At 34.7% G+C, this 22,891-nt stretch overlaps 1 protein-coding gene across 1 annotated transcript in view; it reads left to right on the top strand.

Moving 5' to 3' along the window:
- Positions 1 to 22,891, top strand: part of LOC122399562 — a 91,243-nt gene that overhangs the window by 48,087 nt on the left and 20,265 nt on the right. Inside the window, exon 6 of the mRNA XM_043400327.1 lies at positions 19,093 to 19,309. Coding sequence (XP_043256262.1) covers positions 19,093 to 19,309 — 217 coding nt within the window. The remainder of the gene's footprint in view (positions 1 to 19,092; positions 19,310 to 22,891) is intronic.

Below are 22,891 nucleotides of genomic sequence, written 5' to 3'. Positions count from 1 at the left end.
ATTTGTTGGCAATTATTTCGATTTTCTTTTCGATATTCTTTTTAACTCTCAGGCTGATCCTTTTATTACACGTTGGCGGTCTTGACAAAAATTATATAAATGTACAAGGTGTTCTACAAGTAAAAATAAGACTAAAGTATTATATAACAAAAGCTTCATAAATGCTTTGTTAAGAAGTTACGACAAAAATATGAAATGTTTTTCTTTTTACTAAAGAAATAAATTTAGTAAAATTTTGTTTAAAGAGAGCAACTGCTAGTTGAGGCACGAAACAATATTTTTAACGTAGAATTATGTGGATAACTTAAACATTTCTTTATCAAGGTTTAGTTGGGTGCTGAAGTATTTCTTCTTCGATGATAATTTTTTGTTATAAAATTTCGAACTATTGTTTAAGTTTATAGAATGCTTGCAAAAGATACAGTTTATTTTATTATAAATTTTTTTTCTTATTTTAATTTCATATTTTTGTTATAATTTCTCGACAAAGCATTTATGGATTTTTTGTTGTATAACATTTTAGGGTTAGTTTAGTTGTAAAACACACTGCTGAAGTGTGTATACACCCTGTATAAATATAACAAATATACTGATATAAATTTCGTTACAGTTTCGTACATAATTACATCAGTTTATAAATAAATATGATGTCATATCACTATCTCAATATACTGGTACATTTATCTATATTTACCAGCAATTTTTCTCGATTGTTTTATTTCACATTATAATTTTCAAAATTGTTTTTTCAAGCAGAGGTAAAGACAAGAATTGTTTTCTTATATTATATAGGATGAGCAAGCAAAAATAAACAATTTATCAGAATTACACGCCTTGACTTAAATAACTTTGGGAATGCCAGCAATGTAGGTCAGTCTTGAGAGGCTATTTAAAATAGACCGTATCACCTCCAAGGTATAATTTAACGGATAATATAATAAATGACATTTTAATACGCAGAAGTGATACACAAATAAACATATAATAAATATATTATAAATAAATTTTTTGTGCATATAAACTGTCTCTGATAATAGAAGAAATTAAATAAATTAAAAACACGTATCATCACTTTTAAGATATAATTTAACAGATAACATAATAAATTACATTTTAACACTCAAAAATAGTAAAAACACAGGCAATGATAGTAACAATAACTGAACCTAAATATATCTATAAAAATATTCTCAAATGTACTTAAACATCGTTAAATATATTTCCATTTCTATGTGATCTCTTTAATTGGAGAGGAAATAAAATAATTTTGAAGGATACATCGAAAAGCAACCCTTTTACTCATATGTAATAAAGTCGTTTAATAATTAACCTTGGAATAGTATAGTTCGACACAGAATTCCTCACTAATTTTCATCATTGATTCATTTCCAATTTCCCCAGAGCGTATCGATTAAATTATTCGTATTATTCCCCCAATTGATTAATAATAATTTCAACTTATCAAAGTGATTTTCTTTCCAACAGTTTATATTTATTTTCGTATGAGTGTAGTACCGCTGGATTAATATTAATATTTATCGAGAAAATTTTGGCCGTAGAAAGGGTACGCATATCGTTTAATTCGATACGAAAAGTAAACAAAGGAAAAGCTAGAATTGTAAGTCAGCGATCGAACGATGCAACAATGTTTTATTTGAGTTCAACGTTTCGTAGAGGACCGCAAATTTCTGGTAATGCTAGGCACATTAACGTTTATCTTAATTAATTATTGCGCGAACATTGTGTGATGGGTACAGAGTTCAATGAGTGTGTGTAATCGTTTCATTAGTCGCGTAGCGTTCGTAAACAGAAATTTATCTATACCTTTGTGCGACGTTTCCATTAATAGAATATGAATTATTAGTAGCATCAGATTCTGCTAATAACACCGGGGTTAACAACAGAATTTAATGGCCGAATGGTAATTAAAATTCCGCGCCTGGCTCGTTAACTCACCACAGAAATATTCATGAAGAATGATAAAAGAATGCATGGTAAGTGTTATGTGACTCAGGCATGCAACATTGATTAAAAATATAATCCAAAACACCTGCTATTTTACTATTTATTTACATTTCAATGAGTGACAAGAAAAATCGTGGTCATTTGTTAACGAATTCTTCCACGCAATAATCTTTTAGAAATCTAGAGAATTGCATTCAGAAAGTGTATTTTTGTAGTGTAGAATAAATTGATGCTATATATTATAAATCGAATATTCCACGAAAATAAAATAATAATACATAATTACATTATGGATGTCTAAGAAAAAAAATATTGCAATTATTAATATTGAGAAGAGTCGCTGTAGGTGCATTATAAATTGAATATTTTAAGGAAACAAAATTTTTAGAGCAAAAAATACTGCAATTATTAATATCAATAAGAGTCACTATATAGAGGTGCACTACAAATCGAATAATTTACTGAAATGAAATTTACATATCTAGTAAGTAGCATACTCGTTTCAATTTGTCATGAATGGAAAATTAACTAAATTATAATAGAACGTGTAAGGAAAAAAAATACTGCAATTATTAATATTAACAAGGGTCACTATAGGTACACTATAAATTGAATATTTTAAGGAAATAAAATTTGCATTTCTATTAAGTAGAATACTCGTTTTAATCTAACATACAACGAAGAATTAACTACATTCTAATCGAAGGTGTCAAGCAAAAAATACTGCAATTATTAATATCAATAAGAGTCATATGTAGGTGCACTATAAATTGAATTTTTAAGGAAACAAAATTGACATATCTATTAAGTAGAATACTCGTTTTAATCTAACATACAACGAAGAATTCACTACATTCAAATGGGGTGTGTAAAGCAAAAAATATTGCAATTATTACTATCAATAAGAGTCACTATATAGAGGTGCACTACAAATCGAATATTTTACTGAAATGAAATTTACATATCTAGTAAGTAGCATACTCGTTTCAATTTGTCATGAATGGAAAATTAACTAAATTATAATAGAACGTGTAAGGAAAAAAAATACTGCAATTATTAATATTAACAAGGGTCACTATAGGTACACTATAAATTGAATATTTTAAGGAAATAAAATTTGCATTTCTATTAAGTAGAATACTCGTTTTAATCTAACATACAACGAAGAATTAACTACATTCCAATCGAAGGTGTCAAGCAAAAAATACTGCAATTATTAATATCAATAAGAGTCATATGTAGGTGCACTATAAATTGAATTTTTAAGGAAACAAAATTGACATATCTATTAAGTAGAATACTCGTTTTAATCTAACATACTACGAAGAATTAACTACATTGAAATTGTGTATATAAAGCAAAAAATACTGCATCAATGAGAGTCACTATAATCGAGATTCGACTCCTGTTCGAAAATAGTAATTTACTATTTAATTATATAATCATAATTTATAATCGCGATTCTCAAAAGCATTGCAGTCACCGAAACAATTCAGATCGTCCCAAAGCGTACGATTGTTTATGTTAACGCAAAACGGCGCAAAAATGTTGGTAAGCCGTAATTTTTACGGGAAGCGTTTCGGGGGCGGTTTGGTGAACGGAACAACCAGAAGAAAGACATTTATAATCGGGGCGGAAGGCAGTGCTTCCAGATTTCAAACCTCTTTTTAGGTGATTTACGGCGAGATAATGCCCGGCTATTTCGCATTACCATATACGCCTCTCTTGGCAATCGTTTTTCTCGTCGCCGCGTCCTTTTCGCGGGGCACTTTCCTGCAGGTATTGCCGCAGAACTTTTCAGCTCCTCTCTTCCGCGTTTCTGTCCCCGGCGACGACTTCTTTTTCCGCCGGTGCCCGCGATTTCATGGTAACGCGACGAACCGCTCTTTGACTCGTACGGCTTTAACGTCCCTTTGACGAACATCTCCGCCTTCGGTCGAGGACGTACTCGGAAAGGACACAGCACGACGCCCGGCTCCTCTGATTTTTTTCGTTCAGCTTACAAGAAACCCAACCTCCCCAATTTCTCTCTTTTTTTTTTCATTTTACGGCCACTCTTCAGCGACCGAAAACTACCATGGTATTTCCTCCAAGACCTCTAAACTCTCTGACGGTCTCGCGCGAATCCATCAGCGCTGGCACAGAATTATACGACACATTATACGGTTTTTCTTATAACGTTTCAAATCGTAAAAATACAGACATCTAATTGCTATCTACTTTAACGAACATTGGAACTGGTTATCAAAGAAAAATTCAAATAATGCTACATGTATATATTTACATTTTATTTATTATATATTTTTATGGTATACAGATTATTTAGAGACGAAGCTGGTTACGAATTTATTTCACGAATTTTTATTTGAGAATTCGAAGAAACTCTAAAAAATAAGTAGAAATAGCGAATAATGGTCAGACGTAAAGACGTGTCAGATGTAAACTATGAAAATAGTGACAAAGTTTAGTGAATAGATACGAGAAATAGTTATCAACTAATTAATGAAAAGAATACTGCCATTGAGAAATCGTAGAAATTCTCGAAAATAAGTAGAAATGACAAATAATGATCGGACTCGTTAGACCTGCAGTAGTAAATCGTATGCATAATCCGACAAAATTACAAATTTAATTATCTCGAGAACGAAGCAATTTATTTCTACGTTTCTAACTTATTCTTTCGCGTAAAATTACCCTCCTTCCGGTTGCACAACAAATTACAAACACAAAACCGCCACATAAATATTGGGCCACCTGATGATACAAAAACAGTTGTCTAAATATTTTGGCGCGTTTAAAATAATTTTTACGAAATTCCGTGGATAAATTAAATCTCAATCTTCTCTTAACAGATTTTCTGTTCGAGAAACACGCTGAAAACGTCGAATAATTCCTCGAAAATACCACTAAAGACTCATTTCATGTTGCATCATTTCATTGCATCTTTCGACGTATTTCATCGTTGTGTATTGTCAGAAGGGGCACGATACCAGAAGTGTAGATTTAATTCAGTGGGATGCAGCTCGAAAGAAGTCGAGACATTATCCTCCCGTGTACCAGGACGAGAACGTACTTCCTTTATTGGATCAATGTAACGCAAATAGCTTTGCACTCCGACGCGTAATTACTGTCCATCAGGACGCCCTTTTGTCTCCCCAGCTTTCCGTTTAAGTACACGTACAGAGGGCCTGATTCCTCAAAGGCTTTCGAACACTCGGTACCAGATTTCTTGTCCTCCATAACTGCTGCCGTTGACTTGGCAATAAGCCACCGTTGCGCCCCGAGATTAATTTCGCACGAAATTTAACTGGGAGAGATCGATGCAGCAGACGCTTTTAATCGTTTTATTCCCCCCCCTCCTATTTCCGTATACGATTCTCTCCTTTTTATTGCCTGCACAAATCCAGATCGTCCCTAGGACATTCTGCGACTACCACACTCGCCGAGTGTTTCAAATAAAACGTAATTAACGTTACGTCTCTTCGAAAGATGTATTTAACTCCGATCCACCGCAATTCCGAACCCATGTACCGATTAATTATGGTTTACAAATGCCATTTTATCCTTCCATCCATGTGTATTAATTAATTATGTCGTTAGGTAACAGTTTTCTCATTCAACACTAGGTTAACGCGTCAAGTTGACGAGTTTCAGATAAATATTATTTGGTAGAGCAATTTATGTCGAATTTTATTTATGTAATTATATGAATTGTGCTTGGCTATTGTAGGAAAGAAACAGGAACACTCCGAACATTAAATGGTCAGTCATATATCTATATACGAATAGGTCGATCGAGCACTTGTGAGAAAGAGGAAAGTTGCGCGTGGCCCTCTGTTGGCGAATGCAAATATGGCCACAATTTATTCCAGTGAAAACTTAACATGGAAAATAATTTTTCCAGACAATTTGAAATTTTTTTTTGCCATTCTTTTTTAAATTCGTTTTTGATTTTTGTTAATTTTATTTGACGCCCTACAGAAAAATTGTCTAATACTTTTTTGTAGGTACCTATAAGCTCTACTTCAGAAAAAAGTTTCATTGAGATATATTCACTATTATAGGAATTATGGCTGTTTGCACTCCAAAAAATATTCTTTTTCGCACAAAAATGTATAAATAAGTATAACTTAAATTTTGCTCGTATATTTCCTAAATTCAGTTTGTGTTATCATAAATGAGACTTGAATCTAGTGCAAAGGATTGAAAGAAAAACTATATTTTGATGTACCAAAAGAATGCATTTTCTCAGCAGCTATCCATCCGAATTAAAAAACCCAAAAGAACTAAAATTGCTGAAATACCTGCGTCTCAAAGTAGTTCATATCCCTATCTCAAAGTAGTCCGATGCATCATCGTTAACTAATGATTGTGGAGACAGGAAGGAGCACACGTACACTCGGATAAATAATAATCCAAAACGGATAATTGTTTCGTTAAATTTCGTAGATAGTTAATGAGCAGACATTCCACATTCATCGGAACGACAGCATCGCGTCTGGAGTTCTAATTATAGGTACATGAAGCGAACATAATTGTGGCTCATCTGCCTTCGAGATGCTAACCCACATAGTTCAGATTCACAATCCTAACGAGGTATAATCCGTAGAGAGCCGAGTCAAGTATGAATCGAATGTCCGCCATCCAAGGGCTTAATTCAGATTTGTAAACTATACCAGGTCTGACGTAAGCTTTGTCCGGCAATTGGTGAAACTAAACTGATTTTCGCGGACCCCGATCCGACTGAGGGCGAATCTTAAATACAATGGCCGCTGAACGATTCGGTCATACGGGCGCGGCGGCTTAATTTGCGGCGATTCGAAATGTAATTGAATACGGAATTAATTGAAATTCAATGTATCTGGTCATCTCGTAACTCCTCGCGAATTTCAGTTCAAGCAAACTCGAGAAAAATATTCGTCGTCCGCGCGGTGGCCATCTTCTTGCACGATTTTGACGCGTTGTGCTCGATTTATTTACGAAAAGTCTCCAAAAATTCGTGTGAATGGTACTCTTTCATTTGAAGCGATAGAAATATCAAAATTCAACGTCCTGTATTGTTTAAACAACTTTCAAACCATACAAATATTCGTCGTTCGCGCGGTGGTCATCTTCTTGCACGATTTCGACGCGTTGCTTAATTTAACAATATCTGCTAGATTTATTCACGAAAAGTATTTTCAAAAATTCGAGTGAACGGTCCTCTTTCATACAAAGCGATAGAATGATCAAAATTCAACGTCCCGGATTGTTTAAACAACTTTCAAACCGTACAAATATTCGTCGTTCGCGCGATGGTCATCTTCTTGCACGATTTCGACGCTTTGCTTAATTTAACAATATCTGCTAGATTTAATAACGAAAAGTCTTTTCAAAAATTCGTGTGAATGGTACTCTTTCATTTGAAGCGATAGAAACATCAAAATTCAACGTCCTGTATTGTTTAAACAACTTTCAAACCATACAAATATTCTTTGTTGACGCGGTGGTCATCTTCTTGCACGATTTTAACGAGTCGCTTGATTTAACAATATGCGTTCAGTTTATTCACGAAAAGTCTTTCTAAAAATTCGTTTGCATGGCCCGTTTTCACCCGAAGCGGTAGAAATAGTAAAATTCAACGTCCTGCATTTTTTAAACAAATTTCGAGCCATAAAACGGTAGCCATCTTCTTGCACGACTTTGACGCGTCGCTTAATTTAACGATACGGCGCCAGGTTAATTTTTTAAACAAATTTCAAACCAGCAAAATGATGAGTTAAAGCCCCTAATTTTACGCAGACTACGTCATATTTCAATTTTAGCAAAATTTCTAACCCAGGCCACAAAAAGTGATGGATTTGGCGTGAAATGACCCGCAGATTAAAAGTGAACCGAGCACGTCTGCAATGTGCCCGGCAGGTTTATGTATAAACTTTTTCACCGTGTTTTGTGGTTAAAAATAAACCGAAACCATTGTGTAAACGTGCTTTGAAAAATACATTATTGAATAATTTTAACAAAAACGCGAGTATAGAATGAAAGGAACGCCCAGCGTTGATACCAATGCCACATTTGAATGGAAATATACATTAATGTTTTAATTAGTCTTTCTATTCTGGGTCGTTGATTTGAAAATTTCTTTTCATATTCGTAACGAACGAATTGCATGCATTATTGTTCGTTCGCTAAAATGGTCGAACACAATTTGTCTAAGGGTGTTAATGTTTCAGAAGAAATTATAAAACGAACAATTTTTAAAAATAATGAAGCTTCTATTGAACTTCTATCGACATTCGTTGTAAAAAAAACAAAAAATACATATATGTACTGTTTTTGAGAGTTGTGTTTCTGCATTATGTTTGATTGTTGTATTTTATTTTACTCTCGAATTTCTACCATATTTTACGCAAGTTTTGAGAAGAAAATGAGTTTCAGCATTTGCCAAAGCGAAAAGGAACGAGTCGCATTGGAAATTGCGATTATCTTTCTCTGTAGTTCGGAAACAAGGTAAACAAAGCATTTCTCTTCGAGGAATTGTTATAATAATTTTGATCAATTTCAGAGTTATTACGTAAATAGCAAAGAATACCGTTAATCACCCAAGGAGCATTGTTTCTTGCACGAAATTACATTTTCCTCGGAAGTATATTCGGTTGGTTGATCCAGGGAGTTTACTTAGCGCAGTAATGTTTTTCAGATTGAAACAAAGTTATTGTCTCGCGTCCGTTTGAGAGTTTCATTCGTGAGAGTGGGTATCGAGAGTAAAAGCTCTTCCACACAAGCACACGAAGAAGCTTTCTTGCTGGAAGTTGCCTCGTTACTCGTGGGGAGCAGTCGAACAGAATTTTAATAAATAAAGACTCTGTATTGCAATTTTTCTTAAGCTTTTTTTCATTCAAAAAATAATTCTATAAAAATTTTTTATAGCAGTACTCCATCTCAGGAATAATTTGAAATTTGCCACGATGATTCATAAGCATAAAACAACGTTCCAACGTTGCCAAGCTTTCTGGATACAGAGCATGCTTGCTAAGTTTGGACAAGTGCCCGGCAGCCACTCTGTGTATAAGAAATTACAAATTCAAATGTTAAAAAACGATCTGGGCCTGGAAGTTTAACGCGTAATTTCGAACCAGCGCGGTATTATTCCTGACGGATCTGCATCGTGTTCCAGAAATAGTAAGCCTATCAAATGCTTTGGAATCAATGGGAATTATCCGATACCTGTAAGTCCTATAACTAAACCAAGCCAGATTTGCGTAAATCCTGTCTTACGTTGCGAAAAGATATTAATTAAGATAAGGTATTAGCTGCAAGCGCTCCAACGACTGAATATTCGATAACGTACGATCGAAACGCGAAATGTAAATAAATCACACAACGTGAGTGTAAAATAAAACCTCCAAAGGAATACGAGTAAATATTTGTCAAATATCTTTCCGTAATTTCCCTGATTTGTGGAATTCCGTTTATCGAACCTTTATTTCTTTCCATAGGTATTTGCAAAAGATTGTAGTTTGGCGACACCTCCTGCGCCCGCCAGCAGAGGGCTACGTTTCTCTCTTTCTCACAAGCACTCGATCCGACCACTTATTTGTATATAAACACTCCTGACCATTGAATGTCTCAGAATTTAAGGCATAAATTCATTTTTCAGGAGAAAAGAATGTTAATTAACACTTTGACTTCCACAACCATATATGGGTAACAGAATTTTTCACTATGGAATTTGGAAAAATTCTCAAGTTGAGAAATATTATAAATATAAATATAAAACAGTTCTCTTTTTAAGAGCTGAATTTTATGAAGACTTAAAATTCTGTGTATCCTTGTTTGTGGCTTCATTAATGATTAATTAATGAAAAAATATTTTTCGTATGTTTATCGAACGAATAAAATGTTTCTGTTACGCGTACGCTTAATTTTACTATATTTTTTCCTGTGTTCCCGGTCTGGATTCGTTTCGTAAAGTATCGAGGCGCAATTAAGTATCCCCCTGATCAGCGATTCGGACAAATTGCGCTCGCCTATCCAACGAATCTTCCCAAGTATTTCCACTTTATTACTTCCCGGCGCGACTGTACCTTCCCTTGAACTTACGGCAGGAAAAACCCGAAGATTTATGACTGTCGGTAACCCTTGACAAGATAAGGTCACCGATCGATTAACGGAAGCTAGGAGGGGCCGAGCTGTCGTTCCGCTTAATGGCAGCTCGATCGATGCTTCTTTCACTATGTCATTTCTCGATTGGTTTTAGACGATTCCCTCTTGCCGTGCCGCTTTTCAATCTCGTTCCCTGGAACTGACAAGCGTGCTGGAAAGAAAACAAAACGTAAGAAACAAAAAAAAAGAACGAAAGGGGGAACAGAGTCGCAGCGACGCGCGCGATTAAAAACGTTCCGCGAGCGAACGAGCAACGTGAATCGATTTTAATCGGCGCGTTCATTGTTCATTCGCGATCGTCCGCGATTTTGGCTCGAATTCAGCGCCGCTTCAATTTCATTGAACGACGAACCTGTCGGTAAATCGAATAATCAACGAGAACTGGTAACGACGACGGGAACGATGGACAATACGATACCGCTGATAATAGGAGTAGCTCTATCTCTCTTCGGGGCGTTTTGTTTCGAACTTGTTTGACCGTCCTGATGACCTGTAAACTGATAACAGAGAAGATACAATGACCTCTTATATTACGTAATACGCGCGCATTACTAGTTCGCGCGACTCGTTTCGTAATTAATCGCCTATTAAATCGTAATTCAATTTTCTCACCGCGGCCACTAGAATCTGGTAAAAATATATCGCGCGGCGTTTCTTAAACTTTACCCTCCCAAGGGCACCCTGATAAAATGAAACTTCTGACGAACCTCCCCCCTCACATGCGAGAAAACTTTCGAGATCCACTTTAGTACAATTTAATTATTATTTTCTTAACGCTGGATTTATTGATGCAGTTTTTATTTTTTAAATTGGGACACATTCATGTCGTTAGATATATCAAATTCAACGTAAATCAGTAACAAATAATATTTATACGTTTTGGAACTTTATATTTGCATTGTATACTTCACATGATCGATAGTCGATCGATATCGTCGGGTCCTACTAGTCCTGAGTACAACACTGTCGGTGTGCGCATGCGCGTGTTCTTGCTCAGTTGAATATGGCCGCATTGCGTGCGGATGTGTTTTTATCCGTGTTGTGCTTTGTTACATGTTTAATATGTATCGTTTGATAGACTTCACTTTACAATTGTGTATCAATAATTAACTCGATCTAACCTCGTTCCTCGCTAAAAACTTGACACTTTATAACGTGCTACGTTGTCTATTTTGAAAGATATCGTCGGGTCCTACTAGTCCTGAGAACAACACTGACGGTGTGCGCATGCGCGTGTTCTTGCTCAGTTGAATATGGCCGCATTGCGTGCGGATGTGTTTTTATCCGTGTTGTGCTTCGTTACATGTTTAATATGTATCGTTTGATAGACTTCACTTTACAATTGTGTATCAATAATTAACTCGATCTAACCTCGTTCCTCGCTAAAAACTTGACACTTTATAACGTGCTACGTTGTCTATTTTGAAAGATATCGTCGGGTCCTACTAGTCCTGAGTACAACATTATCGGTGTGCGCATGCGCGTGTTCTTGCTCAGTTGAATATGGCCGCGTTGCGTGCGGTTGCGTTTTTATCCGTGTTGTGCTTTATTACCTGTTTAATATGTAACGTTTGATAGACTTCACTTTACAATTGTGCATCAATAATTAACTCGATCTAACCTCGTTCCTCGCTAAAAACTTGACACTTTATAACGTGCTACTTTGTCTATTTTGAAAGTTTGTGGTTATGGTTTGAGAAGCACTGGAAAAGGACATCAGAATGTCGCTGCGGGACAAACAACTGTTAAAAGTAATCAGAGGATCATCCGTTCGAATGAGTTTATCGTTTAGTAAGTTGGCCAATATTTGAAAAGCCTGACACGCTATGCATATAAACTAGATACGTATAGACTAGATACAAAAATGTTATTCTCTCCAACAGATATTTCGTCCCTGTTGCGTAGTATATTTTCCGGAATTGATCACAAACTTTTTTAATCACTTTGCGCGGTTAGCCACTAAATAACGTTCTCGTTTTTAAAAGTTACTTATTTTTTTGAATCTCGTGTCTCGTAACACACAGTTATTTTTCTTCTAACATAATTTCGGAACAAAAAAATTCAACGAAAGAGTCTAACAGTAACAGTAACACCGTGTTTAGAAATAAATATACGTTTAGGATTATTATTAACCTAACCTGCGTTCTAACGACGAGACACTGCCTTAAAATTTTCACACGGTAAATGTACGTAAATTTATGAATGTCCTGATTCCATCGCGAAGGGACTCTAGCAAACATAACCTCTATATTCGCACGGCATACTATTATCATTCGATTTCAAAGTGAATTTCCCGAGTCGTGGTGGAATCGCGGATTTAAAAGTATGTATGTACATTTTAAAAAGGGAATATTTAGGTGTAAGTCGTTTCAAAGTCATTGAATTTTCCTTTGCGTCGTCTGTATGGTTATATCGTACAAGGAAAGCTGTATTTTTGCAACGAATGCATTTAATCGACTTTAACCTGTTGGATTAAACATTTAAATTTAGTGTTAATAGAAATAATTCGTCATTGAACAGTGTAAAAAGAAATAGTTTGCTCTAGATAACCTTTTTGTAAGGAAACTGTATTTCGATATACCCTCTCTCTCGCGTGTCACGAGACGTACTAACCAATCAAGGTGGCGCATCAGGCGCATCTGCTTTCCTTACGGTGGCGCCCTCATTTATTTGATTTCTAATTCCATTTTCTTGATACCGTAAACTTTTTAACACTTTCTCGTAAGAATTGACCATTTTATTCGGATAAATTTGCCTCGATATTGGAAGAGTGGAACGCATTTATTGAAAATTACTAAAATTGTTACGAGGTAACAACGTAACTATTCGTGAACAGCTATTTTCAAATTTAGCTGGATATAGATCTATCCAATACAAGGCGTTGAAGGTAAATTCATTATAAATGGATAGCTACGGTCGGGGAAAGATGTGACGCGACAGCCGTCAATATCACTTAGTCGACTTGTTGTTTTCGAACACATTAAATTATTTACCACCCGCGGAAGAAATTTAATCACGGATAATATTTTTACGAGCTAATTGCCAACAACGTAATTCTCGACGAAAAGGACTACTTTCGTTGTCGAACGAAAGTCGTCTATAATAATCGGTTGACAAAAATATTCTTCAATTTAAACAATTTTTAATACGTTTTATTTTTATTTTTATTTTTAATATAAAATTATAGCAAACACATTTCTGGGAATAGATTGCATTTCACGTGTATATCTAGCAGAAATGTAATTTTTACATTCGATACAAACAGTGTTTACATGTTCGCGAAACCTGCTTGGAAGGTTTTTTCCATTTAATAGAATTCTCTTTGAGTCGTAAACATTCGGTGCAAGTATTGAGAATTATATTACTTCCAATGGTTTACAATTGTATATATTTTATTTGGTCGAATGATAAAATATATTCTTGTGTTTGAATTAATTTACCATTTCGTGGAAGACAAACTACATTTGTATCGAACAAAAAACATGGTAACATAGTCGAAGTTGATGTTAAAAGTAAACGGATTTATTGGACAACAGTTTGAGCACAGTTGTGACGCAACTGTCTCCATTTGTGTCAAATTCGACACCTTGTTCGAAATCAACAGACGTCTCTCTAAAATTCGATCAATGTCTTCGTAATCGTCCCGAAAATTCAGAGGCCTGACGCTAAGTCATTAGCTCGCTGTCTGCAAACTGTAGCTAATCGTGTCCATAATATGCCTGCATCCACTGACAGTAAACACGACGGGGTCGATATCTGTTGCTCGATGAGCAGATACCACTGAAAGGAACATGATACTTCATCGACATCACACTGACAGTGACGGTTCCCTATTATTTACACTACCCACCAAAGAGCGGACGTCTTCGTGACATACGATATGCAGAAAGAAAGAACATGCACTTATATCGTGTATCATTCTCCCTTTAATACTAGATCTAACGACGATTTAGTAATTGTTCGAAAAAGGGGCCCTTTTTTAGATGGTCTATTTTTTTTATTATTGTATTTCATGAATTTACATATCGTATTAGAAATTTTATTAGAGATTTTAATAGATAACACTGATAGAGATGGTTTTACTATTGCTTATTATACTTGGTTCATTTTTGCTTTTCAATATTTGTTCTAAATTTTTGTTTCCTTTTTTCATATAATTAATTCGATTTTTGGTCGATTTCCATGAATTCAAAAATAAATTCACAAATATTTATTAGTTAGAAAAAGATATTCGACGCGAAACATAACCAACTCTGAGATATGGATGAAATATAGTCACGTGTCTCTAAAACAATATGGCTGCCCCTTCCAAATGATGGCCATGATGTACTGCTCCATTTGGCATTATCTTTATTAATAAATTAGCGTATATAGTGTCGACTGAGCCCAAATTACTAAAATATTAAATTGACAATATTTGTATTTAGATTCAAGAAAGAAAAATTCTATGATAAACGCAAATTTCTTAGTTTCGATACAAGTGAATTAAAAAGAAGACTATTTCCTTCGAATCAATTAATTTTCCAGTTATGTCGCAACAAAATATCTACATACATAATTTTAAGCTTCCTTCATATTTTGCAAGGAAATATTATCTGCTGTTCATTAATATTTCATTTATCTCATTAGCTCATTATACAGGGTGTTTGGCCACCCCTGGGAGAAATTTGAATGGGAGATTCTGGAGGTCAAAATAAGACGAAAATCAAGAATATCAATTTGTTGATTGAGGCTTCGTTAAAAAGTTATTAACAATTAAATTCGAAAATTTCAAATCGTTCTGGAAAAATTATTCTTAGTTTCAGGGGTCAATTATAATCATTTTTGGTCAATAGATATACCTCCGAAATTCTACTCACTTTCGAGAAAAAAATTCGAGAAGGTGTGATATTCTTCGACGGGAAAAAAAATTTCAAATCTTTGTGGAAAAATTATTTTTAGTTTCAGGGGTCAATTACAATCATTTTTGGTGAATAAACATACCCCCGAAATCGTACTCACTTTCGAGTAAAAAATTCGAGGTGTTGACATTTTTCGGCGAAATTAAAAAATTTCAAGTCGTTCTGAAAAAATTATATTTAGTTTCAGGGGTCGATTTCAATCATTATTGATGAATACACATACCCCCAAAATCCTGACCATTTTCGAGAAAAAAATTCGAGTATGTGCTGAAATTTTTCGGCGAAAAAAAATTATTCAAATCGTTTAAAAAAAATATTTTTAGTTTCAGGGGTCAATTACAATCAATTTAGGTGAATAGACATACCCTCCAAATCCTAACCATTTTCGAGAAAAAAAATTCCTTACTGAAAATATACTGTGTTGCCAGAAATGTTTGTTTAACTTTTTAACGAAGCCCCAATTAACAAATTAGTATCCTTAATTTTCATCTTATTTTGGCCTCCAGAGTCTCTCCCATTAAAATTTTTTCTCAGAAACGGTCGAACACCCTGTATAATGAGCTCCAAGTTACGTAGTATATTTTACAAGCCAAATTGATATTTGCCGAATAATTACTGCGGCCCTATTTGTTCTATAAACCGTAACAGAGTATAGTATGGAGGTTTAGGACATAGTGTTTCGTCGCATAAATTAGAATTCGGTGATGCACGGGTTAGGATGACACGCAGAATTCAGATGACAGGATTTCACGACCCGGAGATGGGTTAATTTGCAGTGAAAACATTTCGTTCGAGGGGTTGGCAGGGCTTGAAAATTGTTATAATATAGGTTTGGGTCTTTGAAACAACTGTGAAGAACCTAAATTCCATACTGTATTTAAGTTAAAGTTCCTCCACCAGCTCTCATAGAGCTTTTGAAACAATTTTGAAGCTACATGTATAATATAAATATGTTTTCAACGACCAAATCAGATATTGGTTGTCTTCTCGAGATATTTACACTTGGGACAGATTTAGGATCTATTTAGAATCTAAAAAATAACAGTCGTAGATACAGCTTAACTTTTAAGTTCTTCAAAAACCCTTTCAAGACTTGGCACATTGTCAGAGTGATCTCCAGCGTGAATTTCGAAAATTAGAGATTGAATCGGGAAGAAGGCACGGATTTTTAGGAGATTCTAGACGGATGGTAGCAGAGTCAATAGACATTGAAATGGAGAACTGTTTATCAAGTAAATGGGGCGAACCGCCGACGAGGAGTTACGAATGAAATGGATTTTAACTTTGATTGATGAGATGCACACTTTTATCTCGAATAATAGGTCGATTCCAAATGGCAACCAATTGACACGAAGTTGCAACAATTAGAAGCAAACATTTTGTTACATTAACGAGTGTACTTGCAGAAATCAATTCAAACCGAGCATACGAAAACAACCGAAGAAAACTCTTTTTTTACGATTTCCCAGAAACCAAACAATTTCATTTAATTATTTTTTAACGAGAAATATTAAATCCTGCGAGAATATACCACGATAAACGAGCTTGGAGATACAGAACCTCAAAGGTTGAATTAATAAGTACAAAAATTAGGTGAAAATGCATCATTTTTAGACACTTTTTAAGTCCAACTTTCAAATTTAGCAAATAGAAAAAGAAACAACACTTATTTGCAACAATTCATTGCAATAATTCATTAACAATTCGAATATTTAAACATAAAACTTGAATTCGTACAGGTTCTTGAAAATCTAAATCTAATCCTTCAAATCCTGAATTCTGAGCTCGTTTTGTTCGGTCGTTGTTTGATACAAAAATTCTATTATGGGAGCTGTTCGACAATAACAATGTTTGGATGTGTAAATAGCTATATTGTCAGTTTTACTTCCATTTTTCCTTTCCAATGTGATGGAATAAAATTATTCTAGTTCCTCTGCAAAATTGAAATTTGTTTTATGTAGTGAAAAAACTGAATAACATTTTTAAATTTTTGTTTCGTTCAAATAAAGTCATTAATAATAAGGTTATCCACTTTTAATTATAGCATTTTTTAAATGGTTGAGTACCGAAAAACTTGGATAATATTGATTATTTCATTTAATATTTGCTGTATCCATAAATAAACTCTATTTAATTATTTCTACATACATTTAACAAAACATTTTTTTCCGTGTTTCTTACAATTATTTAGTTCGTGACACCCAAGTACTGTTTTTCTAATAAAATATTAAAACGAAAACTCTCACAGTGAAGTCCCAAAACTACCTTAAACCAGAGATAGATTAATAAAATTTCTCTTGTAAAAGGTATAATTATGATTTTTAATTACACGCGCCAGTCCTGTCATTAAACAAGTGAAGTCTTAATACACGTTACTGTTCGCGCCATGGTAAATTAATTAAAACGTTGACAATTATTATTTTCTATTTTAATTATTCTACTGCAAGTATGTACTCCGCTCTCGTATTTTATTATAATGACAAATTTTAATTCGAAATATAAACTTAAAATTATTCATTGTTAAAATTTCGTTCGCTTAATTTCGAAAAATTTCTATAAAGAATGGATTTATCATAAAATTGAACTAATAAAAACAGTGAACGGTTACGTTCGAGACCTTCGAGAAACAGATATCCAAGATGGCGTCGACTAGTCGGGACGTCGGTTGGAAAAAATAAAAGCAATTTAAAACTGAATTTAGTGAATTTTTAAACGGTATCTCGACGGATCAACAATTTTCAAGAGAGAAGACAGTCACTGAGGATGGAAGAAGACACGGAGGAAGTAATCAGTTACTCCTGAAACCTTCGAGAAACAGATATCCAAGATGGCGTCGACTAGTCGGAAACGTCGGTTGGAAAAAATAAAAGCAATTTAAAACTGAATTTAGTGAATTTTTAAACGGTATCTCGACGGATCAACAATTTTCAAGAGAGAAGACAGTCACTGAGGATGGAAGAAGACACGGAGGAAGTAATCAGTTACTCCTGAAACCTTCGAGAAACAGATATCCAAGATGGCGTCGACTAGTCGGAAACGTCGGTTGGAAAAATAAAAGCAATTTAAAACTGAATTTAGTGAATTTTTAAACGGTATCTCGACGGATCAACAATTTTCAAGAGAGAAGACAGTCACTGAGGATGGAAGAAGACACGGAGGAAGTAATCAGTTACTCCTGAAACCTTCGAGAAACAGATATCCAAGATGGCGTCGACTAGTCGGAACGTCGGTTGGAAAAAATAAAAGCAATTTAAAACTGAATTTAGTGAATTTTTAAACGGTATCTCGACGGATCAACAAACTTCAAGAGAGAAGATAGTCACCGAGGATGGAAGAAGACACGGAGGAAGTATACAGTTACTTCTGAAACCTTCGAGAAACAGATATCCAAGATGGCGTCGACTAGTCGGAAACGTCGGTTGGAAAAAATAAAAGCAATTTAAAACTGAATTTAGTGAATTTTTAAACGGTATCTCGACGGATCAACAAACTTCAAGAGAGAAGATAGTCACTGACGATGAAAGAAGAGACGGAGGAAGTAAACAGTTACTTCTGAAACCTTCGAGAAACAGATATCCAAGATGGCGTCGACTAGTCGGAAACGTCGGTTGGAAAAAATAAAAGCAATTTAAAACTGAATTTAGTGAATTTTTAAACGGTATCTCGACGGATCAACAAACTTCAAGAGAGAAGATAGTCACCGAGGATGGAAGAAGACACGGAGGAAGTAAGGTCGATGACATGCATGGAGTAAGAGTGGTTCGAAGATGTATTCCAGCGATTAAAAGCGAAAATTAACGTCTTTCAGTCTGGCGAACACCAGACTCGGTATTATTTTAATATCTGCCCGCTTTCCGCGACGATACCGCAGTGAATCGATCGTGGCATTATTTCAAAACGCTGCGAGCAACTCAAGCCCCCCTCCCTCTCCTCTTCATCCTCCACCAACCCTCGTACTGCACGCGTTGTATATAGACGCGATGCAAACGGTGCACACGAACGACGCTGCGGTATCCGATCGTTGACGCGTTTTAATGCATCATTATCGCGCGACCATTGTATCGTTTAATTGTTTTAACAGCGCTATCCGGCTGACCGGTCCATTCGTAACCATGGTCTACAGCATGATAACCGGGGACATGTTGACTTTCGGGATAATCTACATGGTGGTGCTGTTCGGTTTTTGCCAGTCGTTCTACTTTTTGTACAAAGGCTTCCCGGGAGTGAAATCATCCCTCTATAATTCCTATCACTCGACCTGGATGGCACTGTTTCAGATAACCCTCGGCGATTATAACGTAAGCTACGTCGTAAATCACCGTTTTATTGTCGCAACGCAGCCCATTTCTATCACCCACGCTTATACACGCTTCCCCTCTACGCGGGGGTAAACCTTACCTCGGTTTAATTTTTTTTTTTTTTAATATCGTTCGCACTTACACTATTTGGCGGGAATATAATTCCTGTAAAAGGGTTACTAAAACGATTGGTTTACAAAAAAAATACGTAAATAAGATTCGAAAATGAAAACACAGGGTGAGTTTGGTATTTAAGTCTGGGGGGTTGGGTCTGTGTTAGGTCTTGGCTTAATTTTTTTTTTTTAATTTCGTTCGTATCAATTTACACTATTTGACGAGAATATAATTACTGCAAAAGGGCTAATGAAATTAGTGGTTTGTAAAAAAAATACGTAAATAAGATTCGAAAATGAAAATACAGGGTGAGTTTAATATTTATATTGAACTTCTAGATATTATAAATATAATATTATATATTATATCTATATTACATTAAATTATAGATCTATAATTTTTCCCTCATGGAAGATGAAAAGAAAAGATTGTTAAGAGAAATATAAAAGCTGATGTTCGTTTCAATCTGTCAAGTCAAATGCTTTTGTACGTTTATACCCTGGGAAATATTTTATTTTTAATATTACTTCGCTCTTCAGAAATTTTTCAAACTACACTCTCCCACAACATTAAACTATCAACAAATACAAAAAGGACCTTTAATTTTAATTTAATTTTTGATTTTATGTCCCGGTACTTTAACATAGCAAGGATATGCAATTATAGGCAAATTTTAAAATTTGAAGAATTTCTGAAATTGTAAAAGAAAATTGACTATCTTTTAAAGCATTGAATTTTCGATTACCTTATTTAATTTGTATATCTAACGATTATTTCATTAATTTTGATTATACATATTTTATTTACAAATCGTTGCAAATGCAAAATGATTGCAAAATTTAAAAATAAAATTAGAAACATTAAATTATCTTCTTGATATTAGGTGCCAAGTGGTGGTCTTTTTTAATAAAATAATAACTGTTTTGTGATTTAAATATAATTGATAACTAACAAGCAGAATTTACCAAAGTTATATAAAATGATCGATAACAATTTAAAACCATAGAAGATATGAAATATTTGTGCTATATATAAATCCTTGTTAAAATATTTAATAATGGTGGTTCAGGAAATATTAAATTGAATGAAGAGAAATTGTCAATAAATTTTGAGGCTTCCAACGTTATTATTAATAAAACTTTTAGCTCATAGTAGAACCAGCTATAGATTTCACGTTACGTTAACAAAATTAATATAAGTCGTTAATTTAACTCGAAAATCAAAATTAATTTTGAGAATATAATACTATATTTTTGTCGCGGACTGTATGAGCGTGATATCATACATTTTATAGTTGACTCCCTCGACGAGCCTGCCTCCTGGCATAAATTTTACGATGTTGTACAGCTGATATTTTAAATTGGTCTACTTTAGCGATACCTTTTAAATTTCATCGCGATCCCTTCACTCGTTTCCCCCCGCATACAGTAGTAAACAAACAAATACAACTGAGTTTTATCTAAACCTGTTTAATACTTTACCCACTGTGAGTCAATCCGGTCAATCCTGATGCAAACGGAAGAAAGTGGTGTCGATTCGAACGAAATTCCGTAGACTCTAACCTGGAACAAACAAACAAACCGTCAGATGGAGAAAAATTCTTTAGTTTTAACAGGAAAACTAGACCATTTCAATCACTGTCGAGAAAAATGTTTCATAGAATGGGTAGTTAACAAGTAAGTTTTATTCGTAGTAAAAATATTATATATTCGAGAGTAAGGAGATCGGTGAAATATTAAGTATCACGTTGCTAACCTTAAAACTGCTTTGTTTCGAGCTGCGACACGGGAGACGACCTAACTGCGTGTCGCCTGGCGTCCGCTCGCAGCGCCCTCACCTCGATCTACCGAACTTACGCTTCCGCTACTACGCTAGTCATACACTACAGTTCAAGTTTTCTTATTATTAAAGGATAGAGGAAACTTTAATATTTATAATTTTTCGAAGAACTGGGAGCAGAGTCGTATCGGTGGTGAACCTAATTAGGAAATACCTAAAGGCTACTTGAATCGATAGCAGTTTCAAGTATACATATGTATATATAGTATAGTTTTACTCTTCCATCATGTAGCCATTAGGTAGCATAGTATGTTTTCCAAGGAGGGACTGATTCTGTTCAAGACCACTCACTGGCAATATCGAATCGATCACTGTTGTCCACAATATCAGGGATCTTATTCAAAGTGAAGTATGTCTCATTCTATACGAAGCAAAACAGCACAAGTTATCATTTTGCTGTTCTCAAAAATATTAACAAAATATAAACCCCTCAAAGTTGACACTTTCCACTAATTTTCACGAAAAGTACCTCTCCAAAAGTATTTTTTATTCTATAAATAACTAATATAGAAATTTTATTTAACTAATTTTATATTTTATTCGAATAGTCGTAAATGATACCCTTTCAAGTGAAAGTGAGTTTATTAAAATTTCAGATTTTCTTGTCAACCGATTGATTTCGCCTTTCGAATTATTTTCTCATCAAATATAGGGGGTGGCGCGGTTGAATTTGTTTGTCGAAAAATAAGGTTCACCCCGACACGTACAACGCACGGTTTTTTCAATTTTGCTTTATTTATTCACTTTGGCTGTGCACCGCAACAGATTTATCGGTGGCCATCGAAGGAGTGCATCAACCCGATTGCATCAACCGGCGAATTCGTCGTCGCGGACGGGTTGTTTTGGTCGCTCGAGGCACACGGAGAATCACGTTTCTGGAAAACGTGCCACGGATAAAACGAGCAAAGACACTGGCTGCGCCCGGCGAAAGAAGTTGAATGACGAGAAGTTCGGTCAATTTTATAAATTGTGCAGCACGTAAATAGAACTTGAACTCGCCCAACGGGCGTTCCCAGCGCGGTTCTTGCCTCCGAGTAACAGTGGAATAACGAAAGATGTGAAACGCCGCTCGTAAATCAATGGGAAATCAGAATACTTGCCCATTCCCTTCTTTTTGTTTCCGTTTTCTAGCTGAACGCGGTTTCTTGCGATTCGCGGAAACCTGCCGGGACGTTGTTGAAAACGAGAAATCAGTTTGTTATTTATCTTAACCTGAAAAGAGAGCTCGATCTTAAAAATATACGGTTTCTTCAAATTTGTTGTGTTTAAGAAAATGTTATTCTGTGGGTCTGCTTATCTGAATGTTGGTATTATAAATTTGTTAATAGATACTGACTTAGAAATGAGTTTATTTGACATTTCCAACAATTAAATTCCACAAGATACTATTTAAAATCAGAAAACTACCAGACAGAAATCATTTTACATTATGGTGAGACAGTATGACGCCATTTTCTATTTTTAAGTGGAGGAGTCGAGAGCTCAACAACTTTTCTCAAAATGGAATGATATATTCTAAGACTAAATAACTGAATAATATACCATTTTAATTAGAAAAAACAGTAAATAAATATTTTATCTCAGATTCTGTACTTTTGAAAATGAAGTATTATATTTGTTAAAAAGATT

This window comes from Colletes gigas, unplaced genomic scaffold (genome assembly GCF_013123115.1).
Source record: "Colletes gigas isolate AHSC1104 unplaced genomic scaffold, ASM1312311v1 Colletes_gigas_Sc00014, whole genome shotgun sequence".
Taxonomy (NCBI): Eukaryota; Metazoa; Arthropoda; class Insecta; order Hymenoptera; family Colletidae; genus Colletes; species Colletes gigas.
This window is presented reverse-complemented; position numbering and strand designations above follow the sequence as displayed.